Here is a 22,754-nt window from a genome sequence, read left to right on the forward strand (position 1 = left end):
TTGTGAAAAAATTGTGATTCCGTCCTTTAAGGAGGTTGAGAATAAAGATAATACTCTTGTGTGGAGGTCGAGTCCAGTTCGACTCACAATTGAAAGGCTGAAAAACAATGACAGAGTTATGACTCACTTTTGAACAAGAACAAAATCCATAATCAAACGGCAGCTTGTCCACTCTTTATTATTAATATTTTTTGGTGATTTCACAATTTTTACAATAATTGTCAGTATCATACAATCATGATGACCAAGGAGAAAGACAGAGAGAAGCTGTAAAGGGACATTTCTAAATGTGTCTCCTGTACAGACAGTGCTTGAAACGTGTGCTCAATAAGGCCCTGCACCCACAGCTAATAAGAAGGAGTCTACACCAATATATAGAGCACACACACACACACACACACCCACACACCCATACACACCCACACACACACACACGTACACACACATTTATATTATCCATATGCTCACACACTCGAGCACATGTAAGGAAGAGTCATAATATCCCTTTGGCTTTAATGGGCAGTTCCTAATCATTGCTATGAACTTACACTAATGTGTCATTTTTTCTTTAAGCCACAATCATTCTGTAATTTAAATAACTTGGTTTTACTTTTAAACAGACCTTGAATTTACTGCTATGAGGACAACAAAACAAAGCAATTTTTTTTTGCAGTCCTAGTGAAAAAAGTGCATTTATCACATTCATTATTACTTTATGTTACGTTTACTGCTAAAACAGTTACTTTTTAAGACATTGATATACTTCACATGGATAAAATCTAGTTTTAGAACAGTTTGATTACACAAGATTATTTACAGATGTGAACAACAGAGAGATCTCTACATGATGCACTCCCAGCAGGACGTGTCTGGCTCTCACAGATCAGTTTATAGCCACACTAGTGTCCTGTGAGACTGTATTGCTAAGTACACACCAGAAAACAACATTGGTGGATGGGTGAAATATTACTTCGCTATTATATCTTTATTATTGGGAGGAAAAAATGAAGTTTGCCCTAAGGATGGCGCCAGAAGAGAGGTCATGTTGTCATCTAAGCCCCTAAACACTCAGCTCATCAGGCTCAGCTTTACATTGTAAAGGTTCAGACTGAACGTAAAGTGAATTTTAGAGGTATTATACAAAAAGTGACACAAAGTTGAAAGAAAGATGCGAGTACAAGCAAATGGAACGAGTTAAACGCGAGCTGATGGCTTTTTACACAAATGTAGGTAAAGACGCGTTCACACAACTTGAAAATATTTGAACCTGAGTGAAAAATTTATCCTGAAGATATATTACTCCACTTCATGAACATACATTGACAAAAGGAAAAAGGAGAAGGATCTAGAGGAAACAACTGGAGTTGAGTTAGTGGGATTCAGTTAAAACTTGGGTACTCAGACTCAGTCGGAGCCTAAGCTGTAAAATCACTCCAGCATTTAAATTTGTGCAAGTAAATCAAGAAAACATTTGCGTTGTGTTCTGTCTTAATGTGCACCTTCAGATTTGGCTCAGTTTTCATCAGCTTCAGCTGTGCTTAGGCTCAGCTGGGCTATGAGCTGAATGCCAGTTAGCATGTTAACATGTGCTTGCAAATGTTGTCTGATATTTCATGTAACATGTTAGCTTGTTAGTATACTTACAGCATGCTTAGCTTGTAATTGTCACTACGTTAGTGTGTTTTTGTGTACAGCTAGAATGTTTGCATTCATCTGAAAGTGAAGCTCAAGCTTACAGGAATTATTTTTTTAGAAGAGTTGGACAAGACCTGCTTGACCTCTTTGACCTGCTGGTGGTACTAGATGAAAAGTCAAAGGATTCATGGTAAACTGCTAGTGTGGCTAAAAACAAGTAGACCAGTGAACCTAAAGTGAAGACAGGCGAGTGGACGTCACCTAACACGAGGTGCAGCCAGAGGGACACACAGCTCCCATAAACAACAACAGAGAACCAGCAGCTTCTCGACTACACTGAGACACACATTACCTCCAGCATCAAGCAGCGTTTTACATCCCACAGCATAAATGAGCTACACAAACTACAAAATAGATCTTAGTAAGTCTTTGAATTTAAATAACCATCACACAAGATTAAAATATACAGTATAGATACTGGCCACTTTTAAAAGATATATCTTTGTTATTTCCATCACATCTACATACACCGTAAATATACAGGAATATATAAATATAGTCCATTTAATCCTTAACACCATGGCTTTGATATATTGTGATTAAAAAAATAAATAAAGGTATTTTCTTCCATGTAACAGCAACTTAAATGTGCTCCATTTGAACTTGTAGACAATTTTGCACAACTATTTACTATCAGTGTGTACAAAAATGAAGCATGTCCATCCTAACTTTATCCATTCAGGCTGTCTTCTGGGTTAACCTACTCTTATGGGCTGCTTCAATGACATTTTAGGAGGTTAATTATTCCACAAATACTTAGAGATAATGTGTACATGTGTGTTTGAGCATGTATGTACATGTGCTTTTTGTTTGTGTGTGTGAGGACGCCGAGACTTACAGTATTTCCTGCTATTAAGTGAGCTGATGAGTTTAATATTCCATAATAATGTCCTCAATCAAAATTTTTTCTGTTTTGGTCCTTAAGCTCCTAAACCTTTTGGTACATTGTTGATTTTTCCATTGTTCATAATACTGTGAGCAGAGTTTCTGCATTTGGGTTTGTACTACGATTGCTTACTTTTTGTGTGCCTGAATATTGTGCTCAAAATAATAGGTCAACACTTAGGGTCAGGAATTGGCTTGTGCATAATAATTGTATAGAATTTCTTTTGTGCTTTTGTAGCATTGTTGTTATCGTAGGAAGAAAGTCAAAACTGTGTCAAGAAATCAGGCTGTGCATTTGCTTTTTAAGGACCAGTGTGTAGGATTTAGTGCCATCTAGTGGTGAGGTTGCAGATTGCAACCAACTGAATAACCTCCCCTTCCCCTCATCCTTCAAGTCCGTTCCTCTAGATGCCACTAAATTCTACACACTGCACCATTGAATTCTCATGAACAAGCTGTACTTTCTGGCTGCATTGTGTAACAAGCTCTTTGTAGTTCACAATTCAGCATACCCTCTTATTCTATAATATAAACATGTAGATTTCAAGTGTTTTGTGATGTACTTCTTACTCTTTGGCGGAGAAACTGAAATGAGTGATTTCCTATATCACGAGTTATAGAGTGTGTGATGGATGATGAGACTGTGGCTTTAGATCTCCTCTAGGTAACACAAACTGTATATTATCCTACATCATACTACAGCACATCACTCTTTACAGAATGAACAAGAACATTGAATACTGGCTACACACGAAATACAGCAGGAGGTTGATTCTGGGTGAGGATGGATCGCAAATGGGTGTCTTTAGAGCAGCCTTAAGCATAGTTTATAATACAGAGAGCCCTGTGAAAACAAATCAACACAATGAGAAGTGTTTTCTAGTACAGAGCCGTGGAACAGAGGTGCATATCAGTGCTCAGTGTTGATGTACTATTTGTACACACTGACATCGCTGCGTAACTTCTAATAGAAAATAATCTTTTCTGTGTTTGACTGTATGGCTTTGACACACAGTACTGCTACAGACAATAGCAACAAAACTTTCAAATAATTTAACTCACATTCATATTGGCTCTGTGCCACTGTACTGAGTCAAAACCTGTTATGGCTCCAGACCATATTCATCCAGCAGGACCACACCGGCTCCACTACATTCATTCTTTCAGATCCCCGGCACTGTGCAGACTGGGATGTGCATCATAGTTTGATGGGGGAGGGGGAGGGGTCTGCTGAGGATCCTTATACTAAGGCAAAGAAAAGCAGATCACAGAACTTCATTTTAAGCACATAGACCTGATGGTTTTAAATACAGAATACATACAGATATACAGCGTGTCACTGTCAATCTCACCCTGATTCCAGTGTTTCATCAGCTGTAAAGAGTGAACTTTGTCTCTCTTTTTCTACGAGTTAACATACATCTCCAAACCGACTACTTGTCCAGATGCTGGGAAACATAAAACATTTAGGACATCCTCTCAGGTGGTTCCTCTGTGTCATTTTGGGACGTGTGTGCTCAGATAAATTGGGCAGCTACTTATAGTTTTGTGGTTAGTGGGGCAGTGTAGTGGGGGTTCTTGGCGCTGAAGTGACCCCCTGTGGAGACATGGTGGCTGAAAGGTAAACTGTGCTACGGGAATGGGTGTCAGAGGGGTGTTTGGATGGGGTCAGACAGGAGTCAAGAGTCAGACTCTGGTGTGACAGGTGTGGTCGGTGTGGTCGGCGTCGTGGGGCTGATGGCAGCATTCTGGTAGCTTGTACCGTAGCAGCTGTTTGGAGACAGGGAGTTGGGGTCCAGGGCTTTGTTCCCTCCAGGAGCCAGGTAGGCTCTGCGTGCCGGCACCGATGACGGTGCCTCCCCGGGCTTGGTGCCGAGGATGAACCTGGCCTCGTCCTGCTCCTCCAGGTTGGAAATGTCCTTCATCATGGTTTTACGGTAGGAGACAGACAGCTTGTTGGAGCCGTCTGACATCAAGTTGAAGTGACGGGCGATGAAGACAATTGGGAGAGGAAGCATGGCTACTACGATGAGAGAAAAGCACATGGCCAGCGCCCAGGGAGGGTAGCTCTGGAAGCGTTCCTGAGCCTGCAGATGCACATAGAGGGTTTAGTGAGTATGTGTAACTAAAAAAGGAAACAATGTTTCTCCAAATGGTGAGGAGAATAAGAATTAAAATCTTTGCCTTTAAGTACAAGCTGTGAGAGTTGAGCAGTTTGTTTGTTCTGCAATAGTGGAGAACTCTAATGTGTTTTTTAATCTTACATACATGCAGAGAGACACACACTGTAAAAAAACACCCCAAAAAACACAAGTGCTCTTTTTAGGAACAAATATTTGTCTATGAGCCTTTTTTGACAAAACCCTTATGACAAAAATGAGGCGTAAAAACAGTGTGGTGGTTGAGGGTATAGAAGATGAAAGAAAACCAACACAAAACACAACATTTATTTTCAAATATATATTGTTCAGATTTATTTGTATCTGAACAATATATGACACCCTCTATCCTTAGACACTCAATTCAGATATAAAAAACCACCAAAAAAGCCTTTAATGGGAAAATACAAAAATTGTTGAGGTAAGAAAACTAAATCTACAAGAAAATTGAAGATTGCTGTCAACACACACACACACACACACACACACATTGACTGACCAGCTCTTGGACCCAGGCGTTGTATCCTGGTGGGCTGATGGCCATTTCTATGACTGTAGCTGAGATGAGCACGATGAGACAGATAGGGGACACATACTTCCACAGGTAGAAATAGATCATACTCGGTCGGAAACCCAACATGTCCTCCAGATCCTGCATGAATCTGACAGAACAGTCAGAACAGCAAAGACATTACAGTAATGATCATGTCCCTTTGTGCAATTTTACACTCACCCACACACACACATCTACAGCTGCTTGTACCTTTTAGTGCCATATATCCAAGCGACAGACACATTTTCCAGGATGACCACTACGGTGAGAGGCAGCCCGGCAGAATAATCATCGAACATGGTGACAAAGTAATTCCCTGAGCGCTGAACAAACAACAGTCCACACAAGAAGGCCACAATGCAGCAACACACTGAGGAAGAGGAGAAAAAAGTACATTCAAAGTCAAACATTTAGGTCTAATAGAGGAGAAAATGGAAAATAAGATGGTTTTATTGCCAGTAAGCTGTTTTGTTTCGTGTGAGCATTTTGCATTCAGTACACTCAGAGCAATAAATCAGAGCTTAATGCAGCCCATTCCCAAATGTGCTTTAATCCTTTTTAAGTGCCGAGTAAGGGGTTTCAATCGCTAATACCCTATAGTGGGCCGACGGCCGCATGCAGAGGAGATTTACCTGTGAAAAGCTCCTTCTGGACCTTGTAGGTGTCGAGGACGGGTGTGGTGATGCCAGTCATGGTGCCGATCATGCTGCCCAGACCGAGATTGATGAGCATGAAGAAGAACATGACCGACCAGAACGGAGATGCTGGGAAATGTGTCATGGCTTCCGTAAAGGCGATGAAGGCCAGGCCGGTGCCCTGGACAGCCTGCAGACACACAGTCAGAGGAGTTAAATAAGGAAATGTATGGACAGGTGTGAAAAGAGTCATATACAGAACATGCTTTGGATGTGACTGTAGAAAACTGGCGAAGACTCACCTTGTTGAGCTCATCCTCCAGAACACAAGGATCCAGACCCAGCTGGGAGAAGCTGCCCTCTTTCACTGTCTTGATGACCCCATAAATCTCAGCATAGTCTGACGTGCTGAGGTGGGAGAAATTCACATGTGGAGGGATGAGATCATGACTCAGGACGTTTGAGTTGAGGTATCCCAGGATCTTCTCAGCATTACTATGGAAATAAAAAGACAAAATCACAATCACAATCAGCTTTAGTAAAGTAAAGCAAAGTTAGTTGACACATAGTGCAGAGAACAAATTTACATGTGGATACAGACATAGAGCTAAAAAAGATATCCAGCTAAACATGTAGCTAATATGTACAGCAAAGAACTAGACCACGAACTATATGGTCAAATTGTTTGTACAGGAATAACACGATGAATAAGAAGTTAATCTAAATACAGAGGTAGTTTTATGTCCTCATACTGAAAGGATATGTACACTATATATACAGTCTTGGATTTGGATTTGACGATGAAAAGATATTATGTACATGTTATTGCACAATATTTATATCACAGGGTAATATGCGTGATAACCACTTAAACCACTGGAGCTACAATTTCTTTAACAAATGGTAATACAGATGGTAAACAATCTGATTGTATGTATGTAGTAAGTATGTAGTATGTATAAAACCCATTTATATATGTATGGTATGTAGTATGGTGGTGCAAAAATGCTCATACTTTTAACCAACCAACCAAAATAAGAAAAAAATCTCCCTTGGTGTCTTGCCATGTGGTTGCAGTTTTGGTTTTACTGCTGTTGTTTGAAAATGTCACAGACTAACACACCTTTGGTGTATCCATTTCCCAGAGTAACAGATTAACTTTGAATTTTTTAGCCACGCTAGCTAAAAGTGTGGCTCTTAGGATGGCAATGTCTGTCTGTCAGTATGTCAGTCCCCCACTGTGGTTCAGACTCAAATATCTCAACATAATTGAAAGGATTGCATTGGAATTTGGTACAGACATTCATGGTCGCCAGTGGATGAAGCCTACTGACTTTGGTGATCCCCTGACCTGTGTTTTGTGTTTTGTGCTGATTAGTAAATGTTACCACACTAACACATCATATTAAGACGATGAACATGGTTAACAACCTGCTAAACATCAGCATGTTAGCATACTGATTTTAGCATTTAGTACAGCCTTAGACTGTAAACTCTCAGTCTGGTTTGTATTAAAAATTTAAATGCTTTGAGGAGCACAAACAAAATTCCATTTGCTTCCATTGTGTTGAGGAGGAGGCAGAAATTGCAGAGACGTGAAGTAAATCCATCCCCAGACCTTAGCTGGTAAAACTGCATGGCTAGATACCACTAGAGGTAAGTGAGACGACTTTAAAACAACTTACAACATGAAGTGAAGAATGATATGATTCAAACTGTCACATTTTTCATCATGTTAATCTACAGCAACTGATGTGAACCGACATGATTAACCATTTCAGTTGGACAAACAAGTGGCTGCTTTTCTTGTCACGCTTTTATATACCTGCTAATTTTGATTTTGTGTTTTCACTTTTGGATTAAGGTTTGACAACATGCGAGTATGCCCCTTGTGGAGAGAAAGCGTTTGCAAGTGTTGAACTTACTCTACGACACACTTTTCATTCATGATGTTGGCCTTGAAGCCAAGCACGGCGAATACCACCAGCGTGGCCAGGATGGAGGTGAGGAAGTTGATGAAAGAGACGAGCACGGCATCAAAGTGACAGTTGTTGTCTATCTTATTGTAACTGGAGAAGGCTATGACTCCTCCGAACCCCAGACCCAGGGCAAAAAAGACCTGAGTGGCGGCCTCTCTCCACACCTGGGGCTCCAACATCTTCTCCAGCTGTGAGACAAAAGGCAAGAGACTCATCAGTTTGTGATTGACTCAAAATATCAAGGGGGAGAAAGAGCGGAAAAATTAAGTAGTCTTACCTTGGGAGTGAACATGTGAGCGATGCCATCCACCGATCCCTTCAGCATTAAACCCCTGACCAGGAAACAGAACAGCACCACATACGGGAAAAGAGAGCTGAAGTACATCACCTTTGAATGCAGAGAGCAAAAACATAGATTAAGGAAAGGTTGGTCTCCTTCAGATTTTTCTCTCTCATTGTATGATTAATTTCTGTCTCATCCTCTTCGCTACCTTCCCCGAGGAGGCGATTCCTCTAATGACGGCGAGGCAGACGATGATCCAGGCCACCAGCAGAGACAGGGTCATTTTGATGTTCAGGCCACCACTCTCCGCGATGGTGCTGGTGGTGTTCAGAGTCTGACGGTACCAGAAATAGGTTGTAGCGGAGCTTTTGTCACACTCTGGCTCCACAACTGGAGAAATGGAGATGTTAAGTTTAGGTTAGGTGATAATGAGTATGAAGGAAAAGAAAGAGGTGTGAAGATGAACATGCAGCAGGAAGTGAAATATAATGAGATTGAGAATGTTTACTCAGGGTCAATATCTCAATTCTCTGCTGGCTCACACCTCTTAGATGTTAGCGAGCTAAACAAGGTCATGTGTGTATTTATTATGCAAAGCATGAACCTCCAATTCATCACACCTGAGATTTTTCTTCAGTGCACACATACGGTGGTATATTCTTGTGTTACCTTGGGAAAATGATATATACTGTGTATGGCTGAGTTTAGAGGCAGCAGTGTTATGATTCTCAGCGTAATAATGCAGGTTGGTGCAGATTTATCTATGTGGGTTCAAACACACGACCCACACAGACGCATAGACACCTATAGATGCAGGGAAAGATCTGTAAATTAAACTATAATGTAATAAGATATGATAAACTAAAACTGAGGAAATCAAGATGACCTCTGCTGAAATGATTGTTTTTCAGCTACTGTCTGGTCACATGTATATAGGTACTGTAGATCTATAGATCTAGGATATAGATCTATGACAAACAGACATTCATTGTTTCTGTCCTTCAGCATGAGCATCCTTCAGTCTGAGCGGCTGAATCTCTACTCCCCGTCTATCTGCCAGCCGGCTCAGCCTCGCTGAGTCATACACATGCTGAGCGTTTCTTGGCCGCCACGGGGTTATGCTATTATCACTTCTAATCGAATAAACTCCAGAGGGTTTTAATCTGGATTATGTCCATGTAGTCGTGACAGAACCTTGTAAGGAAGTTAACGTAATTTGTTTGATCTGCTTAGGTGTGTCAATGTGTGGACTGAGGCCGAACACAGAATCTAAACCTTGCAACACGGTGGCCCTTTGAGGTATTATTGTAAGAGCTGTATACATGCTGCTGCAAAGATTGACCAGAACAATACAATGGCACAAATGGATATTGTTCCAAACACCAAATAATCCTGAAAACGTACACACTCTTGATATTAGATGAAAGCATTCATATTGTAATGGAAGGTGATTTAACAGATTGAATTAAAATGAAACAAAAACACACACTGGTCTGTATTATAAACCTCTTAATGTCCTATAATATATTAAATATATTTCTGATTTGCTTGAAGAAATAAACCCAGTCCGTCATTTAGATTGAGTTTGCATTGAGCTACTAAGCTACACACATATGGAACCAACTTCCTGATGATAAAATACATCCCAACTTTGAAATTTAAATTACTGTAAAAAAATCCTTTTTGATTGTGTCTTTGCTTGATGAATTCTTTTACTGCACTTTTATTTCTTTTGTTAAATTAGGGCAACTTATTACTGCACAAAAACTGTATTATTGTCAACATTTTTGTCTGTTTGTATCTTTTAAGTTCTACTTCATTTTATTCTAGTTTTTCTCAATAGCTCAAGCACTTTTTTCTGAAACACTGGCTGTCAGTCACCCAAAAGATTTGACTTAATGTGTTATAAATTAGTCAATCAGTGTATCACTGCTACCAAAATGACACGTCCCTTAATCATTGTTTAAGCCAAACATCTGCTTCATATTTACAAGCTGCCATACCTTCATAAAACATGTGATTATTTGCGCAAACAACTGAGGATGAGCTAATTGTGTCTAATTGAATTTTTATGCAAGATTAATCTTTGTATGATGATGCCAGATAATTAAAATCTGTGAAAGGTTGTGACAGTTGGCTTTAAATTTTTGCAAGGGAGAATTTATACCATGAGCATGTTGATGAGTAACGCAGTTCAAAAGAAAAGCAGAGTGACTCAGTCCATCACTGGGTCGTTTGAAGATATTTGTACTTGGACATTTTAATTCTGTGTGGCAGCAACAGAAAATACACATACTGTTGTGAGAAAATGCAGTGTGGATTTCAGAATCATGATTTCCATTTGACGATTGTGCCAAAGCAACTGGGAAAGAACTGTAACTGTGGTTTTAAATGTTGTTCCAATGCATTTATTTGCTTCATGAAAAGTACTTCATAGTAAATTTATTCTGTATTAGTTAGTATTTAATGTCACTCACTGGCAAGTGTCCCATTCTTTCTGATAGGGCAGTCGCTCCACGGCAGAGGATACTGGAAGGACTGGAAGAAGTAGAAGATACTCCAGCCGATAATCACATTATAGTATAGCCCTACAAAGCCACACACCTGAATAGATAGATAGATAGATAGATAGATAGATAGATAGATAGATAGATAGACATACAGTTACCAAAGAAAATGTATTACAGTAACTGACATTTTACAGTATGCCTTCTGCTATATGACGTAAATAACAGGCATACTTTACATTAACAGGAATCACAACTATAAGGTGCTATGTCTTTTATACCAGTGTAATAAGATGTAGAGTACAGAGTGAGAGAAATATGAATATGAAAGCAGCAACATGCTTTGTGCACGTCCCATGTTGCTGTCAGTCTTTCTGAGCAGTCTTGCCAGCCAGGACATTCAGCAGCTAAATAAGGTTGAGGAAAGCATGAATAATTAAAGTGCTCTCTTTTCAACAGTGATCCTCTAAGAGATATTTATAGCTGCTTCTGCACCAGCCGAGCAACTCTAAAGAAAGGCTACGTTTCACTCTCAAACATGTCAGTACCTCCCATAAACCCACGAGAGGCTGAGGCAGGATGTTGTGGTGACTCTAGATGTTCCTGTAATGTCATCCTGCTCTTCGCTATATCAGGTTCATGGTTGTTTAGCCTTTACATTATACTTACATACATACATAAGGGTTCCAAAAACCTAACAAATTCATAGATAGATAGATAGATGGAGGACAGAGGAGAGTTTACAAAGTGTTTGCCTAGGCAGAAAAGAAAGCACCATCATAAATCACATAAACGGAGTAGCTTGTTTTTTTTGTTTTATCCCTTAGCTGGTGCACATTCAGCAGATGTGCTTCTGTTTAACTGCAGGGTTTGACAGCTGTTTCCCCATAACAACTTCGCTGATTTTTATCAGCGGACCCGCACCTTTTTCTCTCCACCATGCTGCTGTCAAACTGTTTTTCTGAGACGCCATTATAGCCTTTAACAGTTACAATGCAGTCTGAGTTACGCCCCTTGAAGAAAAAATTAAATAAAAGAAATACCATCAGGCTAGACATCCCTATCCCGCCCAGATGGGGACAGACGTAGTTCCACACCCCGATGCTACCACGTCGGATCTTCTGACCCACTGCCAGCTCCAGGAAGAAGAGCGGGATACCAATGATGAGGAGGAGGATGAAGTAGGGAACCAGATAGGCACCTGAAAAACAGAGACCAGGGAAAATGCCGTGTTTGGTTGGTAAACCAACAAAGAAAAACAACAGATTCCACTGTTGCTGAATTAAACAATATGTTTTTCTCCAGATTATGTAAGAGTGGACTTCTCCTTATAACTTTTAGCCTGTTTACCTGGTTGGTTAGTCGAATCACCATTTTGGTCGAGATTGAAATATCTACAACTTTTTATATCAATGGTGTCCAAACGGTCAATCCGACTGACTTTGATGATCCTCTAACTCTTCCTTTACCTCCAGTGTCTCAAGAAATATTGGATGGATTGCCATTGGACATTCATGGTCCCCTCAGGATGAATTTTAATAACTTTGATGATCTCTTGACTTTTCATTCAACACCATCATCAGGTTAAAATTTTTATTTGTCCAATACTTTGGTTTGTGACCAAATAGCTGCAAACCTAAAGACATTCCCATCAGCCTCAGCTGGTGTTTGTGGTTTGTGCTAATTATTCAACATTAGCATGTTAAACTAAGATGTGTATAGCTCTGAGCATCGCTGTGCCTAGTACAACTTCACAGAGCCACTAGTATGGCTTTCAATATGTTGCCATCCAATACAACAACAGCATCATCACAAATGGCCTAAGAAATGACCCAAGACTCGAATCAAGACCTTTTTGACACAGTGGCTTCCCCTGCACTTTGTATGTTTCCATTATTCTGGTGATTAAGTGTGTACACGATTTCTAGTAAATGGGCTAAAACATGCTAACATATTGATGCGGTCCTTTAACAGTGTGATGAGTATAAACAATATTTCCGATTGTATTAATTTGTGTTTTAAAATCAGCAACATTTACGCAGTAGTTCAACAGTTTTGCATCAGTGCATCTTGCAAAAATGTGATACTGTGATTGAGTGATTAACCCAGCCACCCCCACTCCTCTCACAGCTCCTCACCAGGGTCCCCGGCTCCATTGACTAATAGTCTTTGAATTTCATTTCACTTTTGATGGAAGTCTAAATTTGGCCCTGAGCGGTGTAATCCAGGGAGGCATAATCAGGATGCAACTGTGTTTTATGTGCAGGGTGAGTCATCATCCCGGATATATAAAGACTTATAGCAGGCAAATGTGTATTATTAATACATCAGAAGTAGTGATTACATACAGTGGCACACACATCTCGTAGCGGGTGGAGTAATGAGGTGGAGAGGAGGTGAAATGCTGGAGCAAGAAGTAGTGAGGATAGTGAGGTTAAATGTAGTGAGGCGTTTTGGGCCTTTGCCAGGATCCTCACATTGCTGACAAACTGCAAATTCTAAGCACCTTCAAGCAAATCCACTTCATAACGGGTTATTTAAACCGGAGCCATATATAGTCGTGAGCATAAAGATGTGACAGCAGAGAGAGATTGATAGAGGATGTTAAAAGAGGAAAGGCATGTCAAAGGAGAAGAATAGAGGAAAAGTGAGAGGAGCCCACACAGTGATAACTCCTAAACAACACAGACCTTTAATGTGTCTGTAATTGGCTGTCTGGCAGCCATTTACAGAGTGAAAAATGGCTGCTCAGCTTGTCTGGGAGTGAGTCTACTGTCAGCATATCTTGCCTATATGAAATAAATCAGACACGGGCAGTGAGGCAGCGAACACAAAAACATCAGCGGCTAAAGCGTTGTCTGTCGATCCACGGTGACAGGGTATTCTTCACACAGGTTTACACTGTTTACACCTCCGGTTACATGCATCCCAGACCAAAATAATTCCTCAGCACTGTACTATACAGTTACATTCCTCTTTTATTGAGCTCTTTTCTGTTTACCAGAGTATCAGTTGAGCTCGGCCGGCTCTGCCAGCAGTAGTAATCAATAGTGCAGCTATATTTAGACATGACTGTTTTTATGTACAATACAGCCGCTCTCCTGGCAGTTCTGTGGTGAATGGAAATGCCATGAAGTTTGTGATGGTCAAGGTCACTGAGATACGAAAAACATGACTGATTAGCTTGAAGTAACAAACAGGAAACTAGGCAGATGTTGACCTCAAAAAAAAATCATCAAATCAGCCATAATTCAACAACAAATCACTTGTGTCAAATAAGGCAATAAGGTTAAATATCATCATGTTCATGAGAATATTTTTTCGATATCTTTTTGTATCACTATCACTGTATGGTGAAAATATGCAAATTCACATAATCAACTTGATGTTCAATGCAGTGACCTGTGTTTTACTGTTATGCATTGCAAAAGACACAACTTTTCATGCACATAAAACAAAAACTACAGTAACTCATTTCATTTGTTTTTAATTACATTTTGCATAATTTGATGAATTAATTGGGCAGCTGTTTTGTGTAAAATGATAACATGGTATCATCATATTATCACATCACAATTCCACTGAAAGTTGATAAATGATAATATTGAATTATTGCCCAGACCAAAGGGTGCTAATCATAGCTGTGCAAGTTTGAATTTGGATTTCCAATATAAACTGTATAACCATTGCCTTTGATGGTGGAAAGACTAGAATGTCCGACATGCTGTAAGTGAACACAATTACTGTTATGTAGGTGGAAATAAAATGTATATAATAGCATACGCTGCTTAAGTAAAACTACCTAATTTAAGTGTAGTTAGAGTAAAAGTTGGTTACTTTGTTGAATTTTTTTTATCTTTCCTTGTAGTTCTAACAGAACAAGAGTTCAAACTGGATTAAATAATGTTCAGAAGCTGTTTCATCATTGATTGTTTATTTCCAAAAGGTTTCTGATACTCTGAGAGAGCTGACAAAATGTATTTTCTGTATGTCTTGATGTATAGCCTAGTACTTCATGAAAAACATATTTACAGCTCCATCTTTCAAATATTCAAAAGGAAAATGTTTTGTTTGTTATAAAAATATACAAAAATATAAGAAATATAACAATCATGGTGAAAATTGATTCAGCCCCTCTCTCTAACTGTGTCATTATCTTTTCATCATTTCTGACAATGACAGTGTGCTTCCTCTATGGGCTTTAAGTTAAAATGAAATTACTGGTTTTAAAAACAACTGAAAAAGTGAAGGAACTGTTCAGTAAAAATCTACTAAAAATCAGTAAATGTTACTGTAAATGAAATCAGTCACTTGTTCGACTGTGTGCAGCCTTGCAGCTGAACTCACCTCCTCCGTTCTTTTGGCACAGGTAAGGGAAGCGCCACACGTTCCCCAGGCCCACAGAGAAGCCCACCTGGGCCAGGATGTACTGCAGTTTGCTGTTCCAGGCAGGTCGTCCATCGTTTTCGGGCACCTCTATCTGCGGGCCTTTCTTCCCAGCAGCCCCTCCGACATTCAGGGAGCTGTTCTTGTAGTCGAGCGGCTCCTCGTTTGCGAGCAGGTCAGCCACCGACTCTGTGACGTGCTCATGGCTTTGCTCGCGCTGCGTCACCTTGCTGTTCTTAGGCATCAGGGAGGCTGAGGGTTCGGGAAGGGGGCGGGGGTGGAGAGAGTAAGAGAGAACGAGACCGAGACTGGTAGGAACAGAGAGAAGTGATAGAGGAAGAGATTGAGATGAATGGATGTAGCTATGAGGGAGATGCTGAAGAGAGGCAGCTGGATTGCAGGTCTGGGCCTCAGTCCTGCATCAGAGAAACAGAAAGGTCAAATAAGAAAATTGTATTTCAAGGACATCATCAAAATTAAAATGCAATAACGTTCTATTATTGGACAAAAATCACATAAATAGTCATCATTTCAAGGCCCATTTGATGCACAGTAATCTAAAGCTTCTGTTTCCTGGCTGTGATCCTTAAATAACACCTCACACAGTCACTGACACAATTATTCCTCCATTTAGTGCTTGGCTAAGCTCGTGATAAAACACTGGATTGTAGCACATGGTTATTCCTCTCCAGAGTCATGGAGGATGTCCACATGTAGACAAGAGAACATTTGTCACACCTGGGTGTAAACCTAACCTGGTTCTTTCAGCAAAAACTCAGCAGAGGGGCGGACTTTACCATGAGGCAAGGTAGGCAACTGCCTGGGGCCCCCAACTAAAAGGGCCCCAAACAGCTATAGATTTATTATGATGTTTAGAAATGAAAAATATTGACTTGTGTTACTATTTTAACTCATTGTGCCCTGAAATAACTTGAAAAAGGCCCCCAAAACACTTAAAATATATGCAACTGTATACTTCTACTTCAGAGGAAAACTTTGTACCACTATATTTACCTGACAGATAAATGTTACTGGTATAATAAAATATATAACATATGATGCATTAGCATTCATTAAACTATCCAGCGTTATATAAGACTTAAACACAAGTTAAGTACATTTAAGTACATTGTGCTAATAATACTTCTCTTTCACTCTTTACTTTTAAGTGAAATTTTGAATGCAGGACTTTTACTGTGCAGTATTAATAGTTTTAATTAAGAACAAATTTTGAGTACTTCTTCTATCATTGCAAATACAAACATTCCCAGATAGAGAAAGGGTGAAAATAAAACAAGACAGAGTTTGCCTGGGGCCCCAAAATCATTAAATCTGTCCGTGGCAGAGACTTGAACAGACAAACAACACAAAACAACACCACAGCTCTTTGCCTCACACACAATGTTTTAGGTTCCGAAAAAATTCCCAATCCTGCAAATTGTTCTATTTAATTTCCCTGTTCTGCAAGCTTAACTTTAGTGAAGCTTTTTTTTCCTGTAAATCCACTAATCCCCTGAAGCCTTGCAGCAACATCCATCCTCACCCCTCTGTCAGGGAGCGGTTGGTTCAACCCAAACGCAGTGGAGGAAGTGAACATGATGCTTTGGATGAACTGCCCTCATGTGTTCTCCTGATCTACATCACCAGCCTCCGTGTAGGCTCATTACTTATTGAGTGAATCGTTTCTCCGTTATGAAAAGCCTGCTATCCACTGAAATGCAAAACCGCACAACTTGTGGGATTAGAGAAGACTTTGTCACAGGAAAAGAAGAAGAAAATAAGAGGCTATCTCATAATAATTGATTATCTGTGGTTGTAGCCACTGATTTACAAAGTCCTGTTACAGCAGAAGGTCAATTTTGGGAACCAGTAGAGAACCGGAGCTGAATGAAGATGCCGCACCTCGCGTGTGATGTAATAGTGATGCACATGAGCCGTGTCACAACACTCACTGCTTACATCAGCCTAAAACAAACTTACAAACACGCACAAATTCCTCGATTTAACTCACGATACACGCTCAGGATGTGCATTTGCTTTCTTTCACTCTTTCAATTTATCTTTTCATCACCACAACAGATTTCCTCCTTTGTGCATGTCAAGATGAGCCTATGATGCAATAATAATCCATTCGGCCATTCACAAGTCTTCATAATCCTGTGTGCATTAACTGTAAAGCTGCTTTCTGTCTTGTCATTCAATCCTGCACTATAGTATACAAGACACGTAATATCAATCATCCAGCCAACGCTGAGAAATGAAAACACATCAACTCACCCAACCAATAATCCAGCTGGGAGGGGGGGGGGGCACAGTTCAGATGACCCCAGCGGATGCTAAGAGTCAGACTGTGTGGAGTCATTTTATACAACATTAAAGGCGTGTTTTCTCATGGCAGGAAAAAGCCTTCTGGTGGGCTTGAAATGCTGTCTTTCTCTGAGGTCGGTTACAGATTTGTCGTTGGGAGAAGAGTTTCATTATTGGTGCACAGTTAAAAACTGAAGAATTGTATTTAGCCGTGTGTATACATTAAAACCTGTGTATATATCTGCCTGATATTTGTATATTTATTCTCTTTCTTTGCCTATTTAGAGATTCTTATTAACTTGTATGTGCAGGACTCATCTTCACTATATTACTTCTGCTTATTCAGAACAAATATCGTATCAACAGCAGAGGGTGCAATAAGAGTAATTTTCTATATTAGGACAATAATAATAATGTAGTTTCATAGTGTCTGCTGTAATATGCAGGAAAGCGGTTTATCTAGAGCTGCAATGATTTATCTATTAGACAATTGACAGTAAATAGTCAGGAACTCTTGATAATCCATTAATTGCTTAGGTCTTTCTGTGAACAACAACAAAAAAAGATGGTTTCAGGTTCTTAAATTTGAGGATTTTCTGCTTTGATTTGTCTTACGTTACAGGGAATCGAACATATTTGGGCTTTAGACTGTTGACATTTGATGATGTCACTGTGGACTCCAGGAAATTGTGATGGACATTTTTCACTGTTAATAGCATGTTGCTACACATGATAGTCTATGAATGTTTGTAGTCAAGACAAACTGTTCGAAATGTGCAATCAACACATCATTGTGCATCACCAGCAACATATCTAAATGACTATAAATTAAAAGTAAATAATACTGAGGTAACTTTAAAATTTGAGTGCAGATTTTACAAAATAACGCATTTTAAGAAATCAGTCTTTACACGGGTAAATTTCCACCAACAACAACAGGGTCATACGTTCATTATCATTCACTTTTAACCACAAATACACTCTTACACATCACTGTTCTCACAAAATTATCTGAGCTAAAGTAACTGTCTCATGCAAACTAAGGCAACAAACAAACACAACCAAAACAGTTTCTGTGAGTTATATTTCAATAGATAGAGGTCTCTGAAACAGTTTCAGTAACACACAATGCAATTACAGTAGTTAGAATAAAATCAGCTGACTCTGCAACTATTAGCTCCAGTGATCAGTCTTGTTTAACTGTCCACAGTTGTTCATTAATCGATTACTGATCCTATGATTACCAGCCTGCTTTATCAGTCTGAAACAACACCACAGTTAGCCAAAACATTTACAAACACTTTTTTTTCCGATGAAAATATCTAGTTGCTGCAGGTTGTGAAAAGCTCCTGAGCTCCCTCAGTAATCAACACCACAGCACAGATCATTCACTGTGAACACCTGGTGACACATCTGGCGCTGCTTCTGATAGCACAATATTTTGTCTCTGATTTTCCTGCTCAATCATGAGTAACGCGATGACTTTTAAACACACGCACAATCAAGGTCAAAAGCGATTATTTTCCTGACCTCTGCGCAAACTCGAACACTTGCTTCATAATTAAATTTCAAGGCATAAAATAAAGCAATTACAACTCTTTCCCAGCTGCCTGTGAACTTCACTCTAAACCTCTGTACATCCAGGTGATAACACCTATCCTCTCAGAAAGAGATGCTCAAGGATGTTAGAATTAAAAAACCAAACATTTTTTTTCTCACCGTGAGTCTTTTGCAGCGATCAACACAATCCAGGGTATAATAGGAACGCAGTGTTGAGAGAATATCTGGAGAGATGCATGAATACATCCGCTGGGCAGCACTTGTGTGTCGGTGTGGTACTGACTGAGCGCTCGCAGGACACTGGAGGACGGAGGATCACATGCTGCTCTGCCTACCATTAACATGCAGGGTGGAGAGTCCAGGGCGCACCGTGACGCACAAAGTGCCGTTCATTGTCATCAATGACAAATTATCACCTGCCACTCATTTGTTGTTGGAGACTCCCGCCCATCACAACAGCGTCTCTGAGCGGGGAGGTGGGATGCTGAGGAGAGGGGGGAGAAAGGGGGGCAAAACTATGCGCGGATCCGTCAAGGTTATCCACTCCTACCTGAGGAAGCTGCTGTCTGACGCAGCTTTCGTCATACTTGATAAAGGTTGGGCCAGAGCGCGTTTTCCAATTGATAAAAAATTTAAGCCATTCAACACTTCTATATCAGGATGCCCAGAGGGCTGAGTTTAAAGGTAAACTCAGTACACTCAGTAAACCTGCAGGTTTTCATAGCCTCACCCCCAATAACAAAAAATCAGTGGAGAAAAGATTGTTTCTCTCCACACTGAGAAACAAATTTGCAACAATTTGCTTTTCTCTATTAATTAATCATGGTAAATAAATAAATGCATAATATTTCATAATACATGAATAATATAGTGAAATGTAGAAAAGAAGGACATTGTCAACTTCAATGATAGAGATACTTTTATTAAAATCCACTAAAAAACATATTTCTTACTTACTCTGCACTAATCTCTGATTGAACAGCTTCATCTTTGGACTTGAAATGGGTGGTCATTTTTCTACTAAGACTATTGGATGTGCAACAAGACTGCAGCAGACACAAACACCCAGGGGACCATAAATCAGGCACCGTCCGCCAGAATATTCCTTAATACCACCGAGATAGGGGAGGACGATATCATCGAGGGGCCATTTTTCATCCTGACCTTATGGATTTATTTTGTCCCATGTTCCCACATCTCTGCCTCCTTAGATGTCTTAATCAGAGACAGTTTCCTCACCTGCTTCTGGTTAATCCTCCTCATTTGCATCATTGTAAAATGTGATGATACATAAAACAGGGGAGTAAACATGTGGAATTAACTAGTTTTAAACAAAATCCTGTTTAACAAACATTAATACAGTTTGAAGTGGCCACAAAAAGCAACATATGACCTCTACAGTAGCTACATTTAAATCACGTTTCATACCTGTATCTGTTGTTCAGACTGTTTTTAGGTTAAACTAAAACATTCCCAGAATGCAGCATTCAAGACAAGCTCTGCAGGGTCTTATCTGTTTCTCCTATTTCTACAGCTTTGGGGAGGCTTTTGACACACCTTCTTCGAGCTGGCTACTGGGGACAGTTGCCACAGCAACCTCAGGATCAAATGACAGACTTTGTCTCATCTCTGCACTCTCAGCTCTGCATTCATCCCTCCATAAATTGCTTTATCCTAGTTGGAGAAAAAAAAAAAAAGCATTTCAAACATCTGCACACATGTGTGACCTGCTGGGTTTCCTTTCCTGCTTGGTTGACTAAACTTTGGCTTCTTCAGTTTTTATGGCATCTTATTGGTGACAATCCAAATCATAAGTCATTTAAGTAGCTGTACTTTACTCATAGAGTGACCCCGTTTGCCCTCCTTCCATTTTTCTCTTGTTTTAGCAAGTTTTAGAAGCATACAGTCGGTTAAAGATAATCATCTGCAGTGTTTTCTCACCCCTCTTTTGCTTCCACAACCTTTTGTCACCTCGTCTTTTGGGAGAGAATGTCTGACAAGAAATCTCTGAGATGAAAATGGAAAACACTGAACAACAACTGAAACAAGTCTACGGAGGATAATAACGTCTGATAATGCAAGGAGAAAGGGTTGAAAACATGCTGGGAGGGAGGTGATTGTGAAGTAATGCAGTAATACAGTGCAGCCTCACCAGCTGCAGGGCACTTGCTAACTGGACAGCAGTGTGTCATTCAGTGAACCACTTGGATAATTTTTCAGGGTTTTTTAATAAGCCTGCATCAGCAACCTTGCAGGCTTGTGGGACTGTTGGCACAGCGGTGCTGCTGCCCTCTCTGGTTAGCAAATGACCGAGCAGTCCCATCTGAGTTGGAGGAGCTGCAGCTTTGTTCTGCCTGCATTTAACCCGTCTTATTGTACATACTATAAAACCCCTTTTTCAGCTTCACTTCCACAATGATGATCTGCAGAGTTTATAGTTAAATAAAATCCTGGATATTAGTTGCTATTCATAGAGCATATTTATCTAAATTTAACCCTTGAAAAGCTTAAAGATCTCCTCCAGATATGTTTTAAGATGTATATAAAATACTATTCTTTGAATAATAATTTGAGTCTAATATGGTTTTTCCACATAAAAAATTCAATTATCTTGTTAAAATCTTTAAAATGACATCTCCTCCTACTCTGTCATTAAAAAAAATCCAGAATCTATGACTATGCAAATATATTTGATTTCAAAAGTTTAACTGCTGGACACAAGATGTCACTGTAAAGTCCATTCTGAGTGTTTGTGCACTGGAGGCTTCAAGTTTCCACATCACACTTGTGTAAGTTGAATATTGGACCAGGATTGGCTTCCAAAGTATTCGTGATGTCACAAATCATGCTCATTGGCCCGCCCCTTAAAATCAGATTTTCAGTGAGCACTGAGAGACTTTCCACTTTCAGCAGATAAATGTGAAAACATCCTTCTAGTGTTAAACTCATACATCATTCTGCACAGTGAAGCTCAAACATCCAACAACAAGAAAGACACATTTTTGAGTGGAGCAGGACTCTAAGATTCTTTCAGTGTGGGTGTTACCACAGTCATAGTTTGTGGATTTCTTGATGTATGTTTTTCTTGATCACACCACATTTTTTTCATCAGCATTCTTTTCTTTTCTCTCGTCACAATCCTTTCTCACATCATGAAGAATAACTCCCTGCAATCTTGACTTCAGACCTTTTCTGGTTTTTACTGTTTTTCAGGGTCCTTGGTGGCTGACGTCAGCAGCCACCTTTTCATAGCACATTTCTACTCCTCTCTGCTGTTCACCTTCAGTCGCCTCCAACTTCACATTATCTCTCCTCGCTGCTTTGCAGCCCCCGTTTCCCTGAGTGCCTGCTTTCTTTTGTGCTCCCCCACGCCCACTTCCCACTCACGTGCGCTCATGCATTCTGCATCTGCAACACCACATCCGCCCAGTACTTTTCCTTCTCTCCAGTCTCATTTATATTCCTCTCTCCCTCTCTCTTTCTCCCCCCTCCCTCCCTCCTTCCCTCCCTCCCTCCTGTTTCTCCCCTTGTGTTTCGCGCTGTCTGGGTCACATCTCAGCTCCTAAAAAAAGCTTCAGCCTGCACTGGGCTCTGTGGTATCACTTATCTAGTCCATTATTCTTAGTACAAGCACTTGAACAAACATAATTAAATCGATAACTGTCATTTCTACTGAAAGCAAGTGGATGTGAACACCTCGGACAGATGTGAATGGATAAGTTAAAGAGATTGGTGTCTACTTTTTTTTCAGCCCACATGCACGACATTGCTCTTTGTGATGAATGCGCTGATAATTTGATGTCTC

At 40.0% G+C, this 22,754-nt stretch overlaps 2 protein-coding genes across 2 annotated transcripts in view; one reads left to right on the forward strand and one right to left on the reverse strand.

The window, feature by feature from the left end:
* cse1l (CSE1 chromosome segregation 1-like (yeast)) overlaps positions 1-22,754 on the forward strand; it is a 287,251-nt gene that overhangs the window by 120,652 nt on the left and 143,845 nt on the right. The window lies entirely within an intron of this gene.
* Positions 169-19,424, reverse strand: LOC122980160 (sodium-dependent neutral amino acid transporter SLC6A17-like). Its single transcript, XM_044347918.1, has 12 exons — positions 19,109-19,424; positions 15,044-15,498; positions 11,740-11,897; positions 10,667-10,793; positions 8,398-8,579; positions 8,184-8,294; positions 7,853-8,094; positions 6,230-6,422; positions 5,925-6,117; positions 5,503-5,662; positions 5,239-5,401; positions 169-4,667 (listed from the first exon to the last, which is right to left on the reverse strand). The coding sequence occupies exons 1-12, from the start codon at positions 19,291-19,293 to the stop codon at positions 4,260-4,262; spliced, it is 2,577 nt and encodes an 858-aa protein (XP_044203853.1). The 5' UTR covers positions 19,294-19,424; the 3' UTR covers positions 169-4,259.

This window comes from Thunnus albacares, chromosome 4, assembly GCF_914725855.1.
Source record: "Thunnus albacares chromosome 4, fThuAlb1.1, whole genome shotgun sequence".
NCBI classification, from domain to species: domain Eukaryota; kingdom Metazoa; phylum Chordata; class Actinopteri; order Scombriformes; family Scombridae; genus Thunnus; species Thunnus albacares.

What these genes read in the sequence shown, in the direction of transcription:
- LOC122980160 (XM_044347918.1), bottom strand. Translation starts at nt 19,293, where the DNA reads ATGTTAATGGTAGGCAGAGCAGCATGTGATCCTCCGTCCTCCAGTGTC. An exon ending in AATGAAAAGTGTGTCGTAGA is followed by an intron (nt 6,423 to 7,852) that starts GTAAGTTCAACA and finishes TTATTTCCATAG; the next exon opens with TAATGCTGAGAAGATCCTGG. An exon ending in TGGAGGATGAGCTCAACAAG is followed by an intron (nt 6,118 to 6,229) that starts GTGAGTCTTCGC and finishes GTGTGTCTGCAG; the next exon opens with GCTGTCCAGGGCACCGGCCT.